We start from the raw sequence: 19,659 nt of genomic DNA on the forward strand, positions 1-19,659 counted from the left end.
CCTGTTCATATACCCCCCATCCGGTTCATATACCCCCCATCCTGTTCATATACCCCCCCATCGGTCCTGCTCATATACTCCCATCCTGTTCATATACCCCCATCCTGTTCATATACCCCCATCCATCCTGTTCATATACCCCCATCCTGTTCATATACCCCCCATCCATCCTGTTCATATACCCCCATCCTGTTCATATACCCCCCATCCATCCTGCTCATATACCCCCATCCTGTTCATATACTTCCATCCTGTTCATATACTCCCCATCCCTCCTGCTCATATACTCCCATCCTGCTATATGCCCCCATCGTGCTCATATACCATCCTGGTATATGGCCTGTATCCTATAGCACAGAGAAAAAAAACCAAACGTTTATACTCACCTTTTCCTCACTCCCTCCAGCACCGATCATCTTCCTCTCTGCGCCGCTGACCTGCGTGTGTGGAGCCGTTCCCCTGCAGCACGCGATGTCTTCCTGTCTGTGCTGATCAGCTGATCAGCACAGATCAGCTGACCGGCACAGACAGGAAGACATCGCGTGCTGCGGGGGAACGGCTCCACACACGGGGACGGGTGAGTGTACTGATTCACTGCACCCCGCGCTGATAATGATGTGCGGGGGGCAGTGAATACAGCCGCACATGATCACTCCAGGCTGTAATTGCCAGGGGTGATCATGTGGACCGGCTCTTTACTATGCGCGCGTCCCCGCTCGTCCTCCCGCCCACCTGTCAGCGCCGGCTTCTGCGCTGAGAAATGGACGGGAGGATGGGCGTGCATATGTAATGAGCGGGCACACGTGGTCACGGCAGGCTGCTATAGTAGCCTGCTCGTGCCCCCGATGACCCGCTCCACCGCAGCACCCTCATTCCCCGCAGCCACAGTCACACCATAAGACGCACCCCCAACTTTCCCCCAACATTTGGGGGAAAAAAGTGCGTCTTATGGTCCGAAAAATACGGTAAATTCATGGCACTTTCAGGCCATATAGATTTAGAGAAGAACCTCTTTGCACAATGATGATGATATACAACATGTCTCCTGCCAGTAGTGTCAATCTACAAGATATTGCACAGATCTCAAAAGGTTTCGGGGCATTTGTAGCCCCCAGGGCAGGGGTGAGGTCCAGTTTGGCTCCAGGCTTGGGCTTGAATGTGAGACTTTGTAATAATGTTGTAAAAAAAATGAACAGCTCCATCTTGGCCAAGGTTTCTCCAGCGCAGCTTCGTTTACCTACGAGGAAGAACAGACAATATTAATAGAAGATGACTGATCATGGCAGGTTACTGGATGATAATAAGATTATTTACATATTTGGAATAACGTTTCAGTGTTTAATCTATTAGTCTATTTTGATTAACACTTTTGACCCATGTTATTAAAGTGACACTCATTTCATCATTTTTGCCCAGAGTGGAGGTTCCCACCTGAATGGTAAAGTCTCACCGTAATAACTGCCAATCACTCCAGGCATGTGATGGCTGGGAAAGAGAAACTGAAAGGGTCTCTGGGTATAAGCATCGGTTTAAATGGCCTTCTCCCAACTTCAGCCACTGATAGCTGCCTGCAGCCCAGCCGTGACATCTTCAAGACCTTATTGTGTGAAGGCCTTGGAATATATTACTTAGAGAGTTGGAGATAAGCTCTGCCCACTCTTAGGGTGCCTTCACACTTTAGCGATGCAGCAGCGATCCGACCAGCGATCTGACCTGGTCAGGATCGCTGCTGCATGGCTACATGGTCGCTGGTGAGCTGTCAAACAGGCAGATCTCACCAGCGACCAGTGACCAGCCCCCAGCCAGCAGCGACGTGCAAGCGACGCTGCGCTTGCACGGAGCCGGCGTCTGGAAGCTGCGGACACTGGTAACTAAGGTAAACATCGGGTATGGTTACCCGATGTTTACATTAGTTACCAGCGCACACCGCTTAGCTTTGCTCTCCTAGCTGCAGTACACATCGGGTTAATTAACCCGATGTGTAATGCAGCTACATGTGCAGAGAGCAGGGAGCCGCGCACACTGCTTAGCGCTGGCTCCTTGCTCTTCTAGCTACAGTACACATCGGGTTAATTAACCCAATGTGTACAGCAGCTACATGTGCAGAGAGCCGGAGCCGGCAGCACAGGCAGCGTGAGAGCTGCGGAGGCTGGTAACTAAGGTAAATATCGGGTAACCACCTTGCTGCACAAAAAGCGTGACTCAGCAGCGATCTCGGCAGCGAGCTCGCTGTGTGTGAAGCACCCCTTAGTAAAGGGCACTTTACACTCTGCGATATCGCTATCGATATCGCTAGCGAGCGTACCCGCCCCCATTGGTTGTGCGTCACAGGCAAATTGCTGCCCGTGGCGCACAACATCACTTACACCCGTCACACGGACTTACCTTCCCTGTGACGTCGCTGTGGCCGGTGAACCGCCTCCTTTCTAAGGGGGCAGTTCGTGCGGCGTCACAGCGACGTCACACAGCAGCCGTCCAATAGAAGCGAAGGGGCAGAGATGAGCGGGCGGAATATCCTTTCCACCTCCTTCCTTCCTCATTGCCGGTGGACGCAGGTAAGGAGATGTTCGTTGTTCCTGCGGTGTCACACATAGCGATGTGTGGTGCCGCAGGAATGACAAACAACCAGAGGCATGCACCACCAACGATATTATGAAAAGGAGCGACGTGTCAACGATCAACGATTTTTGACGTTTTTGCAATCGTTGATCGTCGCTCCTTGGTGTCACACACTGCGATGTCGCCAACGACGCCGGATGCGCGTCATTTACGACGTGACCCCGACGATATATCGTTAGCGATGTCGCAGCGTTTAAAGCACCCTTAAAAATACAAAAAACAATCCACTGATACTTTCATTATATAATCAACCACCATAAGAATGCAACATATGCCCCAATAATAGCGCATCATCCATGATTTTACAGAAGAAGGCCAGAGGCACCCCATTAATAGTGCATTAGTCATGATGAATGACCCAAATAGTAATGCAACAGCAATGGATATCCCATGAATATTATATCATTACACATATCCCCAATAATAGTGTGCCAGACAAAGGTGCCTATATATTAGTGTGTCAGCTACAGTGGCTCCAATAATAGTGTTCAAGCCATAGTAACCGCACTAAGTGCAGAAACCATTGATGTCCCCAATAAGAGTGCACCAATCACCTACATCCTGGCTTTTTACTTCCCCATCATGAAAACAGTGGCCTTACCCCCCTTCTCTCTGGGGCAACAACTGCCATCAGTGGACAGTTGGGGGCTCATGCATAGTTACAGTCACTCACCTCTATGTGAGTAGCAGAAAACATATGCACAAAATTCCTCTCCAGAAGTACCAAATACCACAGAATACAATAAGATGTCAGAATGGGCAGATACTTGGCAAATTAAATTTAATGTTGATAAATGTAGAGTAATGCACCTAGGACGGAGTAATCCTATAGCTGCGTATACATTAAATGGAAGTAAACTCGGGACTACAGAACAGGAGAAGGACTTGGGTATTCCCATTACAAATAAGCTGAGAAGCCGCACTCAATGTCAGGCACCAGCTGCTAAAGAAAACAAGATTTTAGGATGTATAAAAAGAGAGATTAGATCCCGTGATCCCAACGTATTGTTACTCCTCTATAAATCACTTGTAAGGCCACATCTGGAATACGGGATCCAGTCACCTTCATGCAGCACAGCTGGACGCGACGCTGAAGGTCCGTGGATTACGTCGGACATGGAGGGTTTGTCGGGGTTAATAAATTGGTGATGAGGGACTTTGTTAGTGTTTTTTATTTCTAATAAAGGATTTTTCGTGTGTGTGTGTTTTTTAACTGTAATTTACAGATTAATCATGGAAGGAATCTCGGGGAGACGCCTGACATGATTAATCTAGGATTTAGTGGCAGCTATGGGCTGCCATTAACTCCTTATTACCCCGATTTGCCAACGCACTAAGGTAAATCGGGAAGAGCCGGGTACAGCCCCAGAACTGTCGCATATAATGTATGCGGCAATTCTGGGCGGCTGCTGACTGATATTGTTAGGCTGGGGGGCTCCCCATAACGTGGGGCTCCCCATCCTGAGAATACCAGCCTTCGGCTGTATGGCTTTATCTGGCTGGTATTAAAATTGGGGGGGACCGCACGCCGTTTTTTTAATTATTTATTTATTTATTTTACTGCACAGTATAGACACGCCCACCGGCTGCTGTGATTGGGTGCAGTGAGACACCTGTCACTCAGCGTGGGGGCGTATCTCACTGCAACCAATCATAGGTGCCTGTGGGCGGGGAAAGCAGGGAATATGAGATGGCTGTGTGCAAAGCACAGCTCGCCCGCCGGTATAAAGGCTCGGTCACGCTGTGCAGGCCGGCCAATCACTGCAATTCCACAACTAACAGGGCTGTGGCATTGCAGTGGTCTGCCAGCCAATCCCTGCATGAGGGCTGGCTCTCAAAAGAGCGTCAACATGCAGGGATGAAGACCACGAGTACAGCACGAGTATCGCGAAATTACTCGGTACCCGCCGAGTAGCCCGAGTACAGTGATACTCGTGCGAGTACCGAGTAGTAACAAGCATACTCGCTCATCACTAATCATCACCTCTCTGATCATCCATAACAGTGTTATCAAAGATGACCCCATAATGACATCCCGACTGCCATTGACCTTTACATTGTTGGAACATGATTAACTTACTGGAGATAAGATAATGTTTTGAATCTGTCACAACTCAAAAGTGCTCAAAATACCCAAAGATGCGTATAAAACTCTGAGGTCTCTTAGGACGGTATGTAACCCTTTTCACAATCTGTAATGAAAACTGTCACAATTCCTCTGTGCAGAGCATCTTGCCTTTGGAGATCCTCTGCTGCACTTTCCCGTGTTAGTAGCCAGCAGTGAATTTGACAGCGCAGGATTCCATGTTGGTGCTGATTGCTCAGGTGTCCCACCTTCCTAGTAATTGCTTAGGCTTCTTTACTGAGCAGGCTTGCTGTTGTATTTTCTGGTTCTGCAGTTGTGATGTTGGGCAGTGTGTCTGTTCTGATCTTTGTTCTCTGACCCCGGACAGTTATTTGACTCCTCTCTGCCTGCTCCCTGTTCCTGTTGGGACCTACTGTCTGTTTGACCTCGGATCATTACCTGACTATGTCTCCGCTTTCCCCCTGAACTTATTATGTGCACTCCTGGGCTTCTGACCCTCGGATATTACCCTGACTACGCCTCTGTTTTCTCCCTGTGCTTATACGTGTCCTCCTGTTAACAGACCCTGGCTTTCCTGCCCGTAAATAGTGCCTAGCATCAGAAAAACACTCTTAATGATGTGAACGTGACCTCAATGTACATGCCTGTGCTGTGCGCACTTTCTGTACACTTTCTTCAATATTTTATGTCTTTCCCTGCCATCTGGCTAAACTGTGACATCATCTAACTATTCATAAAATTGCTGCTACATTCCCTGGTTTTGCTTTTATACAGACTATAATAATCCCTCCTGATTGGCTGTGTTATATCATGTGATGTGATATCTGCAAGGCAATGTGAGAAATCCCACTGCACCCAAGATCAAGTGATCTGTCTCTGGTTGATGCAATCTTATGCAAAGTGACAGTCTTGTTAAGCAATCTGTACAAATTGTTTAACAATATATACATTAATCGTTTGTATTTAACTTTACTGTACTTTATAAATGTGTAATTTACATTATATTCTAACAGCTATACATTCGCAATTTATATAAATGGTTTTCCTCCCACCTCTTTCCTTTTTCCTCCACTTCTTCCCTTGTTTTCCCAATAAACGTTTACTTTCCCATTTCTCCCCTCCCTTTCCTATACCAGTTACCGATATTGTTTTACTATATATGTATTCCTCAAATATTGTAATGTATTCACCTTATTCTTTCCTTTACCCACTTGTATTTTTTCTTTTAAAATAAACATTTTGGAAATAAAAATTGTATACGTTCAACACAAATTCAATTTATATCAAACTGATTTGTTTATCTCAATAATCCACCCTTAGGGGTACTTTGCACGTTGCGACATCACTACTGCGATATCGTCGGGGCCAAAAGTGACGCACATCCGGCGCCAGTAACGATGTTGCAACATGCGAAGCCTAGATGCGCCAATTTACGATCGCAAAAGCGTCGTAAATCGTCGATCTGTGCAGCGTCGGTCATTTCCATAATGTCGGGTCGACCGCTGTTACGATGTTGTTCCTTGTTCCTGCGGCAGCACACATCGCTGTGTGTGAAGCCGCAGGAGCGAGGAACATCTCCTTACCTGCGTCCCGTCGGCAATGTGGAAGGAAGGAGGTGGGCGGGATGTTTAAGTCCCGATCATCTCCGCCCCTCCGCTCCTACTGGCCACCTGCCGTGTGACGTCGCTATGACGCCGCACGACCTGCCCCCTTAGGAAGGAGGCGGGTCACTGGCCAGAGCGACGTCGCAGGGAAGGTAAGTGCGTGTGAAGCTGCCGTAGCGATAATGTTCGCTACGGCAGCTATCACAAGTTATCGCATGTGCAACGGCGGCGGGTACTATCGCGCTCGGCATTGCTAGCATCGGCTAGTGATGTCGCAGCGTGCAAAGTACCCCTTAGGTGTGGTTAGAGATTGAAAAATATAGTTTATAGCACCTAACAAATGATGCTATACCGTAGCTTAAAATTTATTTAACGCTTTCTACATTAGTCAAATGTTGTTAGGTTCCTTAACTGGAAGAAGCTCTTATCATGTCTAAAAATGCTATTAACCTGGAGATATCGGGTTAATTTGAAACCTGCCCGGCACCTACATATTGAAGCACACTGCTGGGAGGAAATAAACTTTAATCCTCCTGTCAGTATTCGGGTTTAAGCCACAGGATGGCATTAATGAGGGTCCAGTTAACGCTTTGTGTATGGAGAGCAACGGATGTAGCCATGCCCCCAACACTTACTGACAGCCTCCTGTAATGCGGTTCAGCCGTCAGTCAATGTCGGGGATCCAGTTACAGCTGTTGCTCACCATACACAGAGCGGTGACTGACTCTACTATGGCGCCGCCCCTGTGACTGAAGCCAGAAAACTGCTGAGAAGATTGAAAATCATTTCCTCCCTTCAATGTGAAGGTGCCGGGCAGGTTTCAAACCCTACTAATCTGCAGATTAACCCCATATCTGTATAATAATAACTCTTTTATATGTGAAAGGTTCCCTTTAAAAAAAATTAAAGAAATATAAAAATTTTGAATTAAAGTATCCTATAAATGTATTACTTACAGCATTTCCATTTATTGTACATATTTATAAATCTAGTTTATATTGCTATATATAAGTATGGTTCCAACATTGGAGGAGCAGCACTTTAAAATTTAGATTTACTAATACTAAATTTAATGAAATCGGGTCATACAGACTTTTATGATGCAAACCCGCCTAAGAAATAGACCTTCATTATAAATATTACCTATTGAGAAGGGGACAAAGGCCTCGTTCTTTGTCAAATTTCCCTTAGAATCAAGAAAATGTTCTGGATAAAACTCATCTGGTTTCTCAAAGTAATCTTTATCTCGGAGTACGGAATGTAGCAGTGGGAAAACAACAGTGCCCTGAAGGGAAACAAAATTATATATGAGCTATAAATTTTATAAGAAATTAATTATATGCAAAAATCAGTGCATGAAACAAAAGCTTTCAACAATTAACAATTGTACTACTACCTATTAGGACTAGAGATGAGAGACCCTAAACTGTAAAGTTCAGGGTTCGTACTAACAATGACTTTTAAAAAATACTCAGTGTCCGAGTTTGGAGTTTGGGTACTATTTGTATGCTTATAAATATTGTTGAAAGGCCAGCCAATCAACAAGCTTTATTGCATGTGGACGTTGCCTGTATGCTCCTGTGAACAATAAAGATGAAAAAAATAACGTGTGTTCCCGCTTATTTTTGATAACTAGGTAAACCAAATCACTAAGGGTTGCAACCCTCAGCTTTACCATGGCTGGTCATCAAAAATAGAGAGTGTGATGGTGGGATATTGTGGGTTATGTACCATTTTGTATGGGTTCATGTTTTGGGAGTGGTGGCCTGTCTATTCGATGTATTGTTTATCCTGTCTGCAGGGTTATAACTCCTTGAAGGGCTTGTGTCCCTTGATGTGGGGGAGGGGGCCTGGAATCCACCTAAACTCTTTGCTTACCTGAAAAATTAGTCAGTCTATTTGAGAACTTCAAGAGAAGCAGAATGAGTCATCCTCTGGGGTGGTAGCTATGGCTCCCCAGAGAGACCTGGACATTTATTGCTTACTGGACTATATTCGTGTTTCTGGACTATTTTTACCCTCTGTATGGTGGATTATTGTATGGACCGTTTGATTTGCTTGGAATAAATGTTCTTTGGATTGTTCTATCATCTCTCGCTCTGTTGATTGTGTGATATTGGAGAAGGACCCCGTCAAAGAGGGGATCCTACACCATTTCTTTATTTTTTAAACGGCTTACTGTCTCCATATTTTTGAAAATCATCCAAAGTAAAGCGGACATTTGGGGGCTTGTATTATCAGGGTGGGAAGGGCCATGGTTACTGAGCCCTTCTCAGCCTAAGAAAAGCAGCTCGCAGCTACCCTAGAAGTGGTGCATCCATTAGATATGTCAATTCTTGCACTTTGTCTGGCTCTTTCCGATTGCCCTAGTGAAGTGTCATTCAAGGTAATACTTTAGGGGTTTATGTCAGCTATGAATTGATAACTGACATCAAGTACAGGGGTTAGTAACAGATAGGCGTCTTTCAGACACTCCCATTTCTAACCCGGTAACTGTAGAGTTAAAAAGACACACACGGGACAAACATTTTTTATCTGAATAAAGACTCTCCCACATACCCTAATTCACCAATTTAATAGTTCAAAATAAAACCTGGAAAATGTGACATAATCCAAAGTGCAATGTTCCAGGACATTCATCGATAGTTCTCAGAACAAAGCTCCATAACATTCTCAGAACGGGGCTCCATGGGTCATTTCTGGTCAATGGAACATATGGAATTTCTCACAAGCTGTGAAGTAATTGAATTACTAATGTCATCAGTCTTGAGAATGTAAATGTACATTTATCAGGTTAGCAATGGGGTGTCTGGTAGACTCCTATCCATTACTACCCCCTAGTAAATTCATAGCTGATACCAACCTCAAAAGTATTACCCTGATTGCTACATCAGTAGAATCGGGAAGAGCCAAACAAAGTGCCAGAACTGTCACACCTAATAAGTGTGCCACTTTTGTGGCAGCTGCAGGCTGCTATATTTAGGTTGCGAAAGTCCGACTAACTATGTGACCTCCCAGCCTGATAATAACAGCCCCCAGCTGTGTACTTTATTTTGGCTGGTTGTCAATAATAGGGTGGAGCACATGCCTTTTTTAAATTATATTAATAATTTTTTATAAATGGCGTGAGATCTTCTCTATTTTTGATAACGAGCCATGGTAAAGGTAACAGCTTAGGAAAGCAGACCGCAGTTGTCTGCTTTACCTGCTCTGGTTATCAAAATTAGGTAGAGCTCCACAACATTTTAAAAAAAAATGTTTATTTCCAATCCACATTTATTTGCAGGGGCAATTGCCTTCATTTTGCTTTCTTCTGCAGCCCCCTAGCCTTTACTATGACCATTTTACAGCCATTTTACGAGTTACCATTAGCTTAGTTGGGATTCAGGGTCCGAGGTTAAGTTAGGGTCAAGCTCGAGTCCCGAAGTGAACTTTTAACTAAAGTCTAGCCGAACCTGGTGAACCTGAACATCCATGGGTCTGCTTATCTCTATCTGTCAGCTCTCCTATGTGGTGTAATATATAGAGGAGCTACCACAGAAAAGCTGAAAAATCTTTCCTATTAACAAGGAAAATGGCATTTCGCTTTTTCATTTATATTCGCATAGCCAGTGAAATGCAAGATGGGTGACTTCTGAGTGAAGCTACTAGAGTACTTTTGGAGCAACAGTCATGGCTGATGTTTACTGCTCTTTTGTCAAGAAATTAAATTGGCTATTCGAGACGTGTATGTAGAATCACTTGCGAAGACAGAGAGGAGCACATTGCACATTAGGTTTCCCTTGGTAAAGGCTTTCCTCAGAGGCATCTGATAAAAAGTTGAGTTGTTTAATTTTACCTTTGGAAGAAAATATCCTCTAAATGTGATATCATCAGAAGTTGCGTGGGGAACATTATGAGGTACAATATCCCCAAACCGCTGAATCTCATGGATGACGGCGTCAGTATACGGCATTTCTTTGCGATGCTCCATTTGAGGTTGGGCTGATCCGATCACTCGCTCAATTTCATTTTGAACTTTCTCTGCCAAGGAAGGAATAAGATAACAAATTTATGTCTATACAGCAGAGCTCAGCAAATATATGGTATCTTAGGGTGCACTATTAGATGAAAAAGTGACATAGGTTTAAAAAAATGTTTTAAAAAATTGAGTCTTCAGTGGTTGATACCTTTTAATAGCTATCTGAAAAGATGGTAATAAATAGCAAGCTTTAGGTCTCTTCATCAGGCATGGTATAACACAAGCTATGACAACATCTCAACCAGAGAAGAATGGTGCTGAACCCAAAAGTAATTAAAACTGAATTTTATTTAAAGTATATAAGAACAATATTAAGCATAATTATAGTATAAAACCGCCTCTGATGAAAAGGTGAAACACGCGTTGGGACTAGGGAGGCTTTACATCACTATTTTGATGGGTCAGTATCATCACAATGCAATGCATGAGGTTCTTTGTTACCATTCTGATCAGACTTTATTAAGCCCACTGCTACGTCATGATGAACCTGTTGAGTGGGTCCCTATTGTAAACCTTATAGTGCGGCACTGTAGTAACAAAGAACCTCATGTTCTATTTAATTTTTTGCTTTAGATCATTGTATTGTTTGGGATGTGTGATCCATGTCTTTTTCTTCATAGTGTGTTATACAACATTCTATCCCCCTCTGTTTTTTGCTTGGATCTGCACTCCCGCCATTTGGCACAGGTGATTTTAATCCACAGGAGACTGCAAGAGTGGACAGCCTTTTTTTTTTGCTCCCAGTTCACATAAGGAAGCCTGTGGGAGGTGAGTGCACAGCTCCTCTCACTGTGTGCTGGTACTGTGTGGTGACTGCTGTTGTAGTGGTTTTGTGTCAGTGCGGTGGTGGGGCCAGTGGGGGCTTTACCTTGCAGCATGAGCGCTGTGAGGCACCAGGTCACCTGCCCTGCTGGCGCTTTGTCACTGTAGCAGTGATTAGTGCACAGTGCCGCACTATAAGGTTTAGAATAGGGACCCACTCAAGAGGTTTGCCGTGACTTTTTTAAATTATTTATTTAAATAATAATAATAATAATACTAATAATAATAAAAAAAAAAAGCTGCATGCAGTTTCTCTTAGGCCTGAGTCACACTTGCGAGGGACTCGCGTCGCATCACCCGGCAAAGCCTTGCACGTGTGACTCTGGGCACTGGATTCACAGCACAGATACATCCAGACAGCTGGGGGCTGTAGCTGCGCACTATACAGTGCCTACAAGTAGTATTCAACCCCCTGCAGATTTAGCAGGTTTACACATTCGGAATTACCTTGGCATTGTGACATTTGGACTGTAGATCAGCCTGGAAATGTGAAATGCACTGCAGCAAAAAAGAATGTTATTTCTTTTTTTTTTTTTAAATTGTGAAAAGTTTATTCAGAGGGTCATTAATTATTCAACCCCTCAAACCACAAGAATTCTGTTTGGTTCCCCTAAAGTATTAAGAAGTATTTCAGGCACAAAGAACAATGAGCTTCACATGTTTGGATTAATTATCTCTTTTTCCAGCCTTTTCTGACTAATTAAGACCTTCCCCAAACTTGTGAACAGCACTCATACTTTGTCAACATGGGAAAGACAAAGGAGCATTCCAAGGACATCAGAGACAAGATCGTGGAGGGTCACAAGGCTGGCAAGGGGTACAAAACCCTTTCCAAGGAGTTGGGCCTACCTGTCTCCACTGTTGGGAGCATCATCCGGAAGTGGAAGGCTTATGGAACTAGTGTTAGCCTTCCACGGCCTGGACAGCCTTTGAAAGTTTCCTCCCGTGCCGAGGCCAGGCTTGACCGAAGAGTCAAGGCTAACCCAAGGACAATACACACCAATTTAAATAAGAATTAGAGAATTTAACTGCTAATAGACCGAAAACTGATTACTCTAAAAACAATTTTTATTAATAAAAATTAAAAATATAAATTCAAGCTACATCATAAGTGGCTATATCGGTCAGTGAACACACAGCCAGTCGTGCAGAGCTAAATACACTCTAAGGGGATATTACACTAGGGAGATTGTGGATAGCCCAGAGTGATTCTTCTTGATAATAATCGTAATATCAACTAGGATATTGGACAAGGCCAGGTCATAGATCCCTAGTCCTTCTCCTTCCTGGCCGTGGAGGTAAACACCATAAAGTTTCGGGCGCCCCCGCTCCTCGTCGGCTATCCCTAGTAAACCCTACATCTGCCTGTGTATCAATAATTGACCTAAAGCCCAGAAAGTGTGGTTAGTGCTGAAGTCAGGATTGTTCAATCACACTAGGTGCATAGTCAGTATGCTAATAGATATTTGATATGTTTGTTGGTCATAGGGAAAATCCCCATACAAAGTAGTTGTAAATATGCTCCCCTCAGGTACAGTCTAAAGGGTGAGAAGGAGCTAACAGGTGGCTATCAAAAATCCGCTAGCCAGTGCAGATGACCAACAGCATAAATGTCTACCTGTAAGAATTAAATCCCAGTAGGGTAAACTTATCTTGCTGGAGAAAACCTCACAGAAGATTCCCGACGCGTTTCCCCCACTTTATTCGGGGTTCATCAGGGGATGTTACCATCTCATGACAATGCACATAATCCAGGTCACCTTTTAGTTTTCTGTGTCCTGCCAAAAGATCCCTCATCCCACTGTAAACGGTGGTCAAATGGTCCTCCTGTCAAATGCAGCATGGACCTCAGCACCTCACTCTGTCAGTATAGGGCTGAATAGGATGCTATTCAGCCTTATACTGACAGGGTGAGGTGCTGAGGTCCACGCTGCATTTGACAGGAGGACCATTTGACCACCGTTTACAGTATTCTTGAGGGATCTTTTGGCAGGACACAGAAAACTAAAAGGTGACCTGGATTATGTGCATTGTCATGTGATGGTAACATCCCCTGATGAACCCCGAATAAAGTGGGGGAAACGCGTCGGGAATCTTCTGTGAGGTTTTCTCCAGCAAGATAAGTTTACCCTACTGGGATTTAATTCTTACAGGTCCACATTTATGCTGTTGGTCATCTGCACTGGCTAGCGGATTTTTGATAGCCATCTGTTAGCTCCTTCTCACCCTTTAGACTGTACCTGAGGGGAGCATATTTACAACTACTTTGTATGGGGATTTTCCCTATGACCAACAAACATATCAAATATCTATTAGCATACTGACTATGCACCTAGTGTGATTGAACAACCCTGACTTCAGCACTAACCACACTTTCTGGGCTTTAGGTCAATTATTGATACACAGGCAGATGTAGGGTTTACTAGGGATAGCCGACGAGGAGCGGGGGCGCCCGAAACTTTATGGTGTTTACCTCCGCGGCCAGGAAGGAGAAGGACTAGGGATCTATGACCTGGCCTTGTCCAATATCTTAGTTGATATTACGATTATTATCAAGAAGAATCACTCTGGGCTATCCACAATCTCCCTAGTGTAATATCCCCTGAGAGTGTATTTAGCTCTGCACGACTGGCTGTGTGTTCACTGACCGATATAGCCACTTATGATGTAGCTTGAATTTATATTTTTAATTTTTATTAATAAAAATTGTTTTTAGAGTAATCAGTTTTCGGTCTATTAACCCAAGGACAACAAGGAAGGAGCTCCAGGAAGATCTCATGGCAGTGGGGACATTGGTTTCAGTCAATACCATAAGTAACGCACTCCACCGCAATAGTCTCCGTTTCAGATGAGCCCGTAAGGTACTTTTACTTTCAAAGCGTCATGTCAAAGCTCATCTACAGTTTGCTCATGATCACTTGGAGGACTCTGAGACAGACTGGTTCAAGGTTCTCTGGTCTGATGAGACCAAGATCGAGATCTTTGGTGCCAACCACACACGTGATGTTTGGAGACTGGATGGCACTGCATACGACCCCAAGAATACCATCCCTACAGTCAAGCATGGTGGTGGCAGCATCATGCTGTGGGGCTGTTTGTCAGCCAAGGGGCCTGGCCATCTGGTCCGCATCCATGGGAGGATGGATAGCACGGCCTACCTGGAGATTTTGGCCAAGAACCTCTGCTCCTCCATCAAGGATCTTAAGATGGGTCGTCATTTCATCTTCCAACAAGACAACGACCCAAAGCACACAGCCAAGAACACCAAGGCCTGGTTCAAGAGGGAAAAAATCAAGGTGTTGCAGTGGCCTAGTCAGTCTCCTGACCTTAACCCAATTGAAAACTTGTGGAAGGAGCTCAAGATTAAAGTCCACATGAGACACCCAAAGAACCTAGATAACTTGGAGAAGATCTGCATGGAGGAGTGGGCCAAGATAACTCCAGAGACCTGTGCTGGCCTGATCAGGTCTTATAAAAGACGATTATTAGCTGTAATTGCAAACAAGGGTTATTCCACAAAATATTAAACCTAGGGGTTGAATAATAATTGACCCACACTTTTATGTTAAAAATGTATTAAAATTTAACTGAGCAACATAACTTGTTGGTTTGTAAGATTTATGCATCTGTTAATAAATCCTGTTTCTTGTTTGAAGTTTGCAGGCTCTAACTTATTTGCATCTTATCAAACCTGCTAAATCTGCAGGGGGTTGAAGACTACTTGTAGGCACTGTAACTGTGCTGTCATCAGAATATGGGGGACATTTATTTATTTTTTACCACTATACTGACCCGCAGACACGTGCTCTGCTTTACCCACCCACCAGTCATCCTGGTGCCTGTGATTGGTTGCAGTCAGCTGACACGCTGCCACTCAGGGTGGGGGCGCATCCAGCTGCAACCAATTACATGTGTCGGTGGGTGGGCAAAGTAGTGAATATTGAATTGTTGGCTCTGGAAGGAAAAAGCTTGACCCGGAAAGAGTTTGCCGCCATAACACCGTCTGCGTGAGTACACCACGTGTGTTACGGGGGGCTGTCTGATAATAACCTAAAGGAGTATCAGACAGTCAGGGTCCACCGTGCAAAGATTCTGCTGCAGACTATGGCAGAGTGCAATACCTCTGTTAACTCACAGAAGGATATAATAAGTAAGTAAAGCAATTCCTCCCTTACTTGGAGGGTGTGTGGAATGATCTTTGTTAATAACCACAGAGACAAAGGCAATGTGGGCGAAATGGCACCTACCTAGGTCCGCTCTTCTAGTGGTGCAAAAGAGACGAACAGCAGCGTAAGCCGCACAAAGCTCCTACCTCTGTTCGCTCCCCTAGTGTGCGAGGATACGAACAACTGCCAGACGCAGTATAAGGAACGTTACCCTAGCGGCAACGTCCACCTACGAGTCGAACCACAAGGCCCAGCCAGACCATGTGCCTCAGGCACCTGCCTATGTCCGCTCCCCTAAGAGGTAAGGATACGGACAGCAGCCGAAGCTGTAAGGTATAAGAACGCTACCCTGCCGGTAGCGCTCACCTAGCATAGACAGAGGAATGCCTAGAGGAACGCGCACAGAGCGTCTACTCTTATGCATGAACCAAGAGGACTGAGCGCCATGCGGCATGTGTCAGGGTCTTATATAGACTCTGTGCCTCATCCAAGATGGAGGACACCAGAGCCAATCCGCTGCCAGAACGACAGGAGTGACGTCATGCTGGCCTATCACCGAGCAAGGCATCACAAGCACATGACCAGCGACCAATCGGCATAGAAGGTGTCAGAGACATGTGACCTCGTGTCAGCGATGATGTCACCCGCACATGTGCAATGGCTCCAATATAGGACTTAGTCTCCGGCGCTCGCACATGTGCAGTAGCAAGAAATCTGGACTTAGTCTCCAGCGCTCGCACATGTGCAGTAGCAAGAAATCTGGACATAGTCTCCAGTGCTCGCAGCAACCGTAACAGTACCTCCCCCTCAAGGGCCCCCCTCTCGGCGACGCAGGTAATCGGCAACTAAGTCGGGACAATGGACAGCCTCCTCAGGCTCCCAAGAACGATGTTCCGGGCCGTAACCCTCCCAATTTATCAAGAACAACCTGCGCCCTCTAACCATCTTAGAACCAACTATGGCTCGTACCTCATAGCTAGAGCAAGAGGAATCAGAGGCAGGAGAGTGCACTTCACGAGCGTGAGGTAAAATAGCCGGCTTTAGCAGTGAGACATGGAATTTGTCATGAATCCTAAGATGGACGGGTAACTTCAATTGGTAGACTACAGGATTTACCTGTCGAAGAACCTCATAAGGACCCAGGAAGCGAGGAGCAAATTTGACAGAGCTCACTCTAAGTCTCACGTGTTTTGCAGAGAGCCACACAAAGTCCCCTGGAGAAAAGACAGGAGCCGGGCGACGAAACCGATCGGACACCGTCTTCATACGGTCCTTAGCTGCTTGGATCGACTCTTGAGTCCGATCCCAAACCTCTCTGGCATTAGTTGCCCAGTCGGCCACAAGAGGAGGAGGTGCAGCAGCGGGAAACGGTACCGGTACCCTAGGGTGTTGCCCATTATTGAGTACGAACGGTGTCTGCCCAGTGGCCTCAGCCAGCGAATTGTTAAGGGCAAATTCTGCCCAGGGTAGGAGGGAGGACCAGTTATCGTGGTTCTCAGCAACAAAGTGTCGAAGGTATATAATCATAGATTGATTGTACGCTCAACCAAACCATTGGTCTCCGGATGGTATGCCGAAGAGAGATTCAACTCAATTTGCAGAAGGCTACAAAGATCTCGCCAGAAACTGGAAGTAAATTGAGGGCCTCTATCACAAATGATACGATCTGGCATCCCGTGAAGCCTAAAGACATGCTTGAGGAATAGTTTGGCTAGTACCCTGGAAGATGGGATTCTCGATAACGGTACGAGATGAACCATCCGGGAGAAATGGTCCGTAATGACCCACACAAATCTATGTCCCTGTGAACATGGAATATCACCCACAAAGTCCATGCCTACCACTTCCCATGGTCTATCTGGCACTGGTAAAGGATGCAAGAGCCCAGCCGGTCTCTGCCATAATGGACGGTTGCGAGCACACGAGTAGCAGGAACCGACATATCTCTTGACGTGGCTGGCTAAGTGTGGCCACCAATACCACCTCTCCAGTAACTCTCGTGTCCGCCTAATACCAAAATGCACACCCACCTTTGAGGTGTGGGCCCATGACAGTATATCACTCTGTCGATCAGGCGGAACAAAGGTCTTGCCCGGTGGGATTTGGTCTAACGTCACAGGGGAGAGCGTATGAAAAACCCTGGAGGGAAGGATAAGACGAGGTTCGTCAATCTCTTCCTGGGTAGAAAGCATAGAGCGAGACAGGGCATCTGCCTTGTTATTCTTACTCCCAGACAGATAGTTGATGGAGAAGTGAAAGCGGGAGAAAAACAAGGACCAGCGGGCTTGGCGAGGATTCAGGCGCTGAGCGGTTTGTAAGTACGTCAGATTCTTATGGTCTGTATAGACCTGGAAAGGATGTTTCGCTCCTTCCAGCAAGTGACGCCACTCCTCCAAGGCTAATCTCAAGGCGAGCAGTTCCCTATCCCCAATGGTATAGTTTCTCTCTGCCGGTGAAAAGGTTTTAGCAAAGAAGAAACACGGCCTTTTTCTACCTGCACCGTTCTTTTGATACAAGACCGCACCAGCACCCACTGAAGAGGCATCAACCTCTAAGAGGAAGGGCTTACTCTCATCGGGTCTTTGAAGAACAGGAGCAGTTGAAAAGTGTCTTTTTACTGCCTCAAAAGCCTGAGATGTCTCAGTAGACCAGGCTTTGGGATTAGCACCTTTCTTAGTCAAGGCCACCAAAGGGGCCACCAAAGTAGAAAAATGGGGTATGAACTGCCTGTAATAATTTATGAATCCTAAGAAGCGTTGCACCGCCTTCAAGGAATGAGGTTCGGACCATTGCAGGACAGCAGAGAGCTTCGCAGGATCCATAGCCAGGCCCTCTTGTGAGATAATGTAACCCAAAAAAGGCAATGAGGACTGCTCGAATACACATTTCTCGAGTTTAGCAAACAATGAGTGCTCCCTTAAACGGGAAAGGACACGAACGACATCCTGACGATGAGTCTCCAGATCAGGAGAAAAAAAATCAAGATATCGTCCAGATACACCACTACTGAGGATAACAGTAAATCCCTGAACACATCGTTTACGAAGTCCTGAAATACTGCGGGTGCATTACATAACCCAAAAGGCATGACGAGGTATTCATAGTGACCGTCTCGGGTGTTAAAAGCGGTCTTCCATTCGTCACCCTTTCGAATTCGTACCAAGTTATACGCACCCCGCAGATCCAACTTCGTAAAAACTTGAGCTCCTCTCAGTCTGTCAAAGAGCTCCGAAATTAAAGGTAATGGGTATTTGTTCTTTATTGTGATTGCGTTGAGACCCCTGTAATCTATGCAGGGACGCAAATCACCCTCTTTCTTCCGAACAAAGAAAAACCCAGCTCCCGCGGGAGAGACAGACTTACGAATGAACCCCTTCTCTAAACTCTCTCTTATATAGGTCGACATGGCCTCCGACTCAGGTATCGACAGGGGGTAAACCCTGCCTTTAGGTGGAACCGAACCTGGGATAAGGTCTATGGCACAGTCATACGGCCTATGGGGTGGAAGAACCTCAGCACCCTGTTTGGAGAACACGTCAGCGAAATCCAGATAGGGTGTAGGTATGGGAGAGAGATCAGTAGATGCAACCGCAATGACCTTAGGTGGTAAGGGAAGACATCGGGACTGACATTTCGATCCCCAACTAATAATGCTGTCAGACTCCCAGTCAATGTGAGGAGCATGAGTCTGAAGCCATGGGAGACCCAGAAGGACGTCGTCTATACCCTCAGGCAAAACAAGAAAAGAAATCTCCTCTATGTGACCCTGAGACAGGGAAAGGCGCAAGGGAACTGTCCTCAATGTAATGGAGTTAGACAACATAGTTCCATTAACAACACGGACAGGAATAGGCGCCTCTAACATGATAGAGGGAATATTGTGTCCCTTTACAAATCCTGAGGACACAAAAGTCCCGTCAGCTCCGGAATCCACAAAAGCCATAATAGGCCATGTATTCTCAGATAACGAGAGCTGACCTGGGATACAACACTTAGAGGGTGCAGAAGACGTCTCTAGTAACCCCCCTCTAATGGTTACTAGGCCAGGGAGTTTCCCTGACGACTAGGACACTTGGCATAGTGCCCAGCCTGACGACATACGTAACATATAGGAGGACCAGACTTGCGTAGTCTGGAAGACATATGACCTAACTCCATAGGAGTGGGAGATGTTTCAGATGCTGAGGAAGATGGTAGCGGACCTTCAACAACTGGAATAGCCCGATGCTTAGGGCGTGAGGAAGAGACCTCGAGTCTACGTTCCTTATGGCGTACATCGATCCTCGTTGCTACTGTGATCAAGTCCTCCAGAGAAGCAGGGACCTCACGAGTAGCAAGAGC

The 19,659-nt window shown here is 45.6% G+C and overlaps 1 protein-coding gene across 1 annotated transcript in view; it reads right to left on the minus strand.

Moving 5' to 3' along the window:
- Positions 1–531: 531 nt before the first annotated feature.
- Positions 532–19,659, minus strand: part of LOC142297015 (cytochrome P450 2C14-like) — a 59,180-nt gene continuing 40,052 nt past the window's right edge. Inside the window, exons 8-10 of the mRNA XM_075341223.1 lie at positions 10,148–10,332; positions 7,453–7,594; positions 532–1,237 (exon numbers count right to left, since the gene is read on the minus strand). Of these exons, the coding sequence (XP_075197338.1) occupies positions 972–1,237; positions 7,453–7,594; positions 10,148–10,332 (593 nt within the window). The 3' untranslated portion in view covers positions 532–971. The remainder of the gene's footprint in view (positions 1,238–7,452; positions 7,595–10,147; positions 10,333–19,659) is intronic.

The sequence above is a fragment of the Anomaloglossus baeobatrachus genome, chromosome 3, assembly GCF_048569485.1.
Source record: "Anomaloglossus baeobatrachus isolate aAnoBae1 chromosome 3, aAnoBae1.hap1, whole genome shotgun sequence".
NCBI classification, from domain to species: Eukaryota; Metazoa; Chordata; class Amphibia; order Anura; family Aromobatidae; genus Anomaloglossus; species Anomaloglossus baeobatrachus.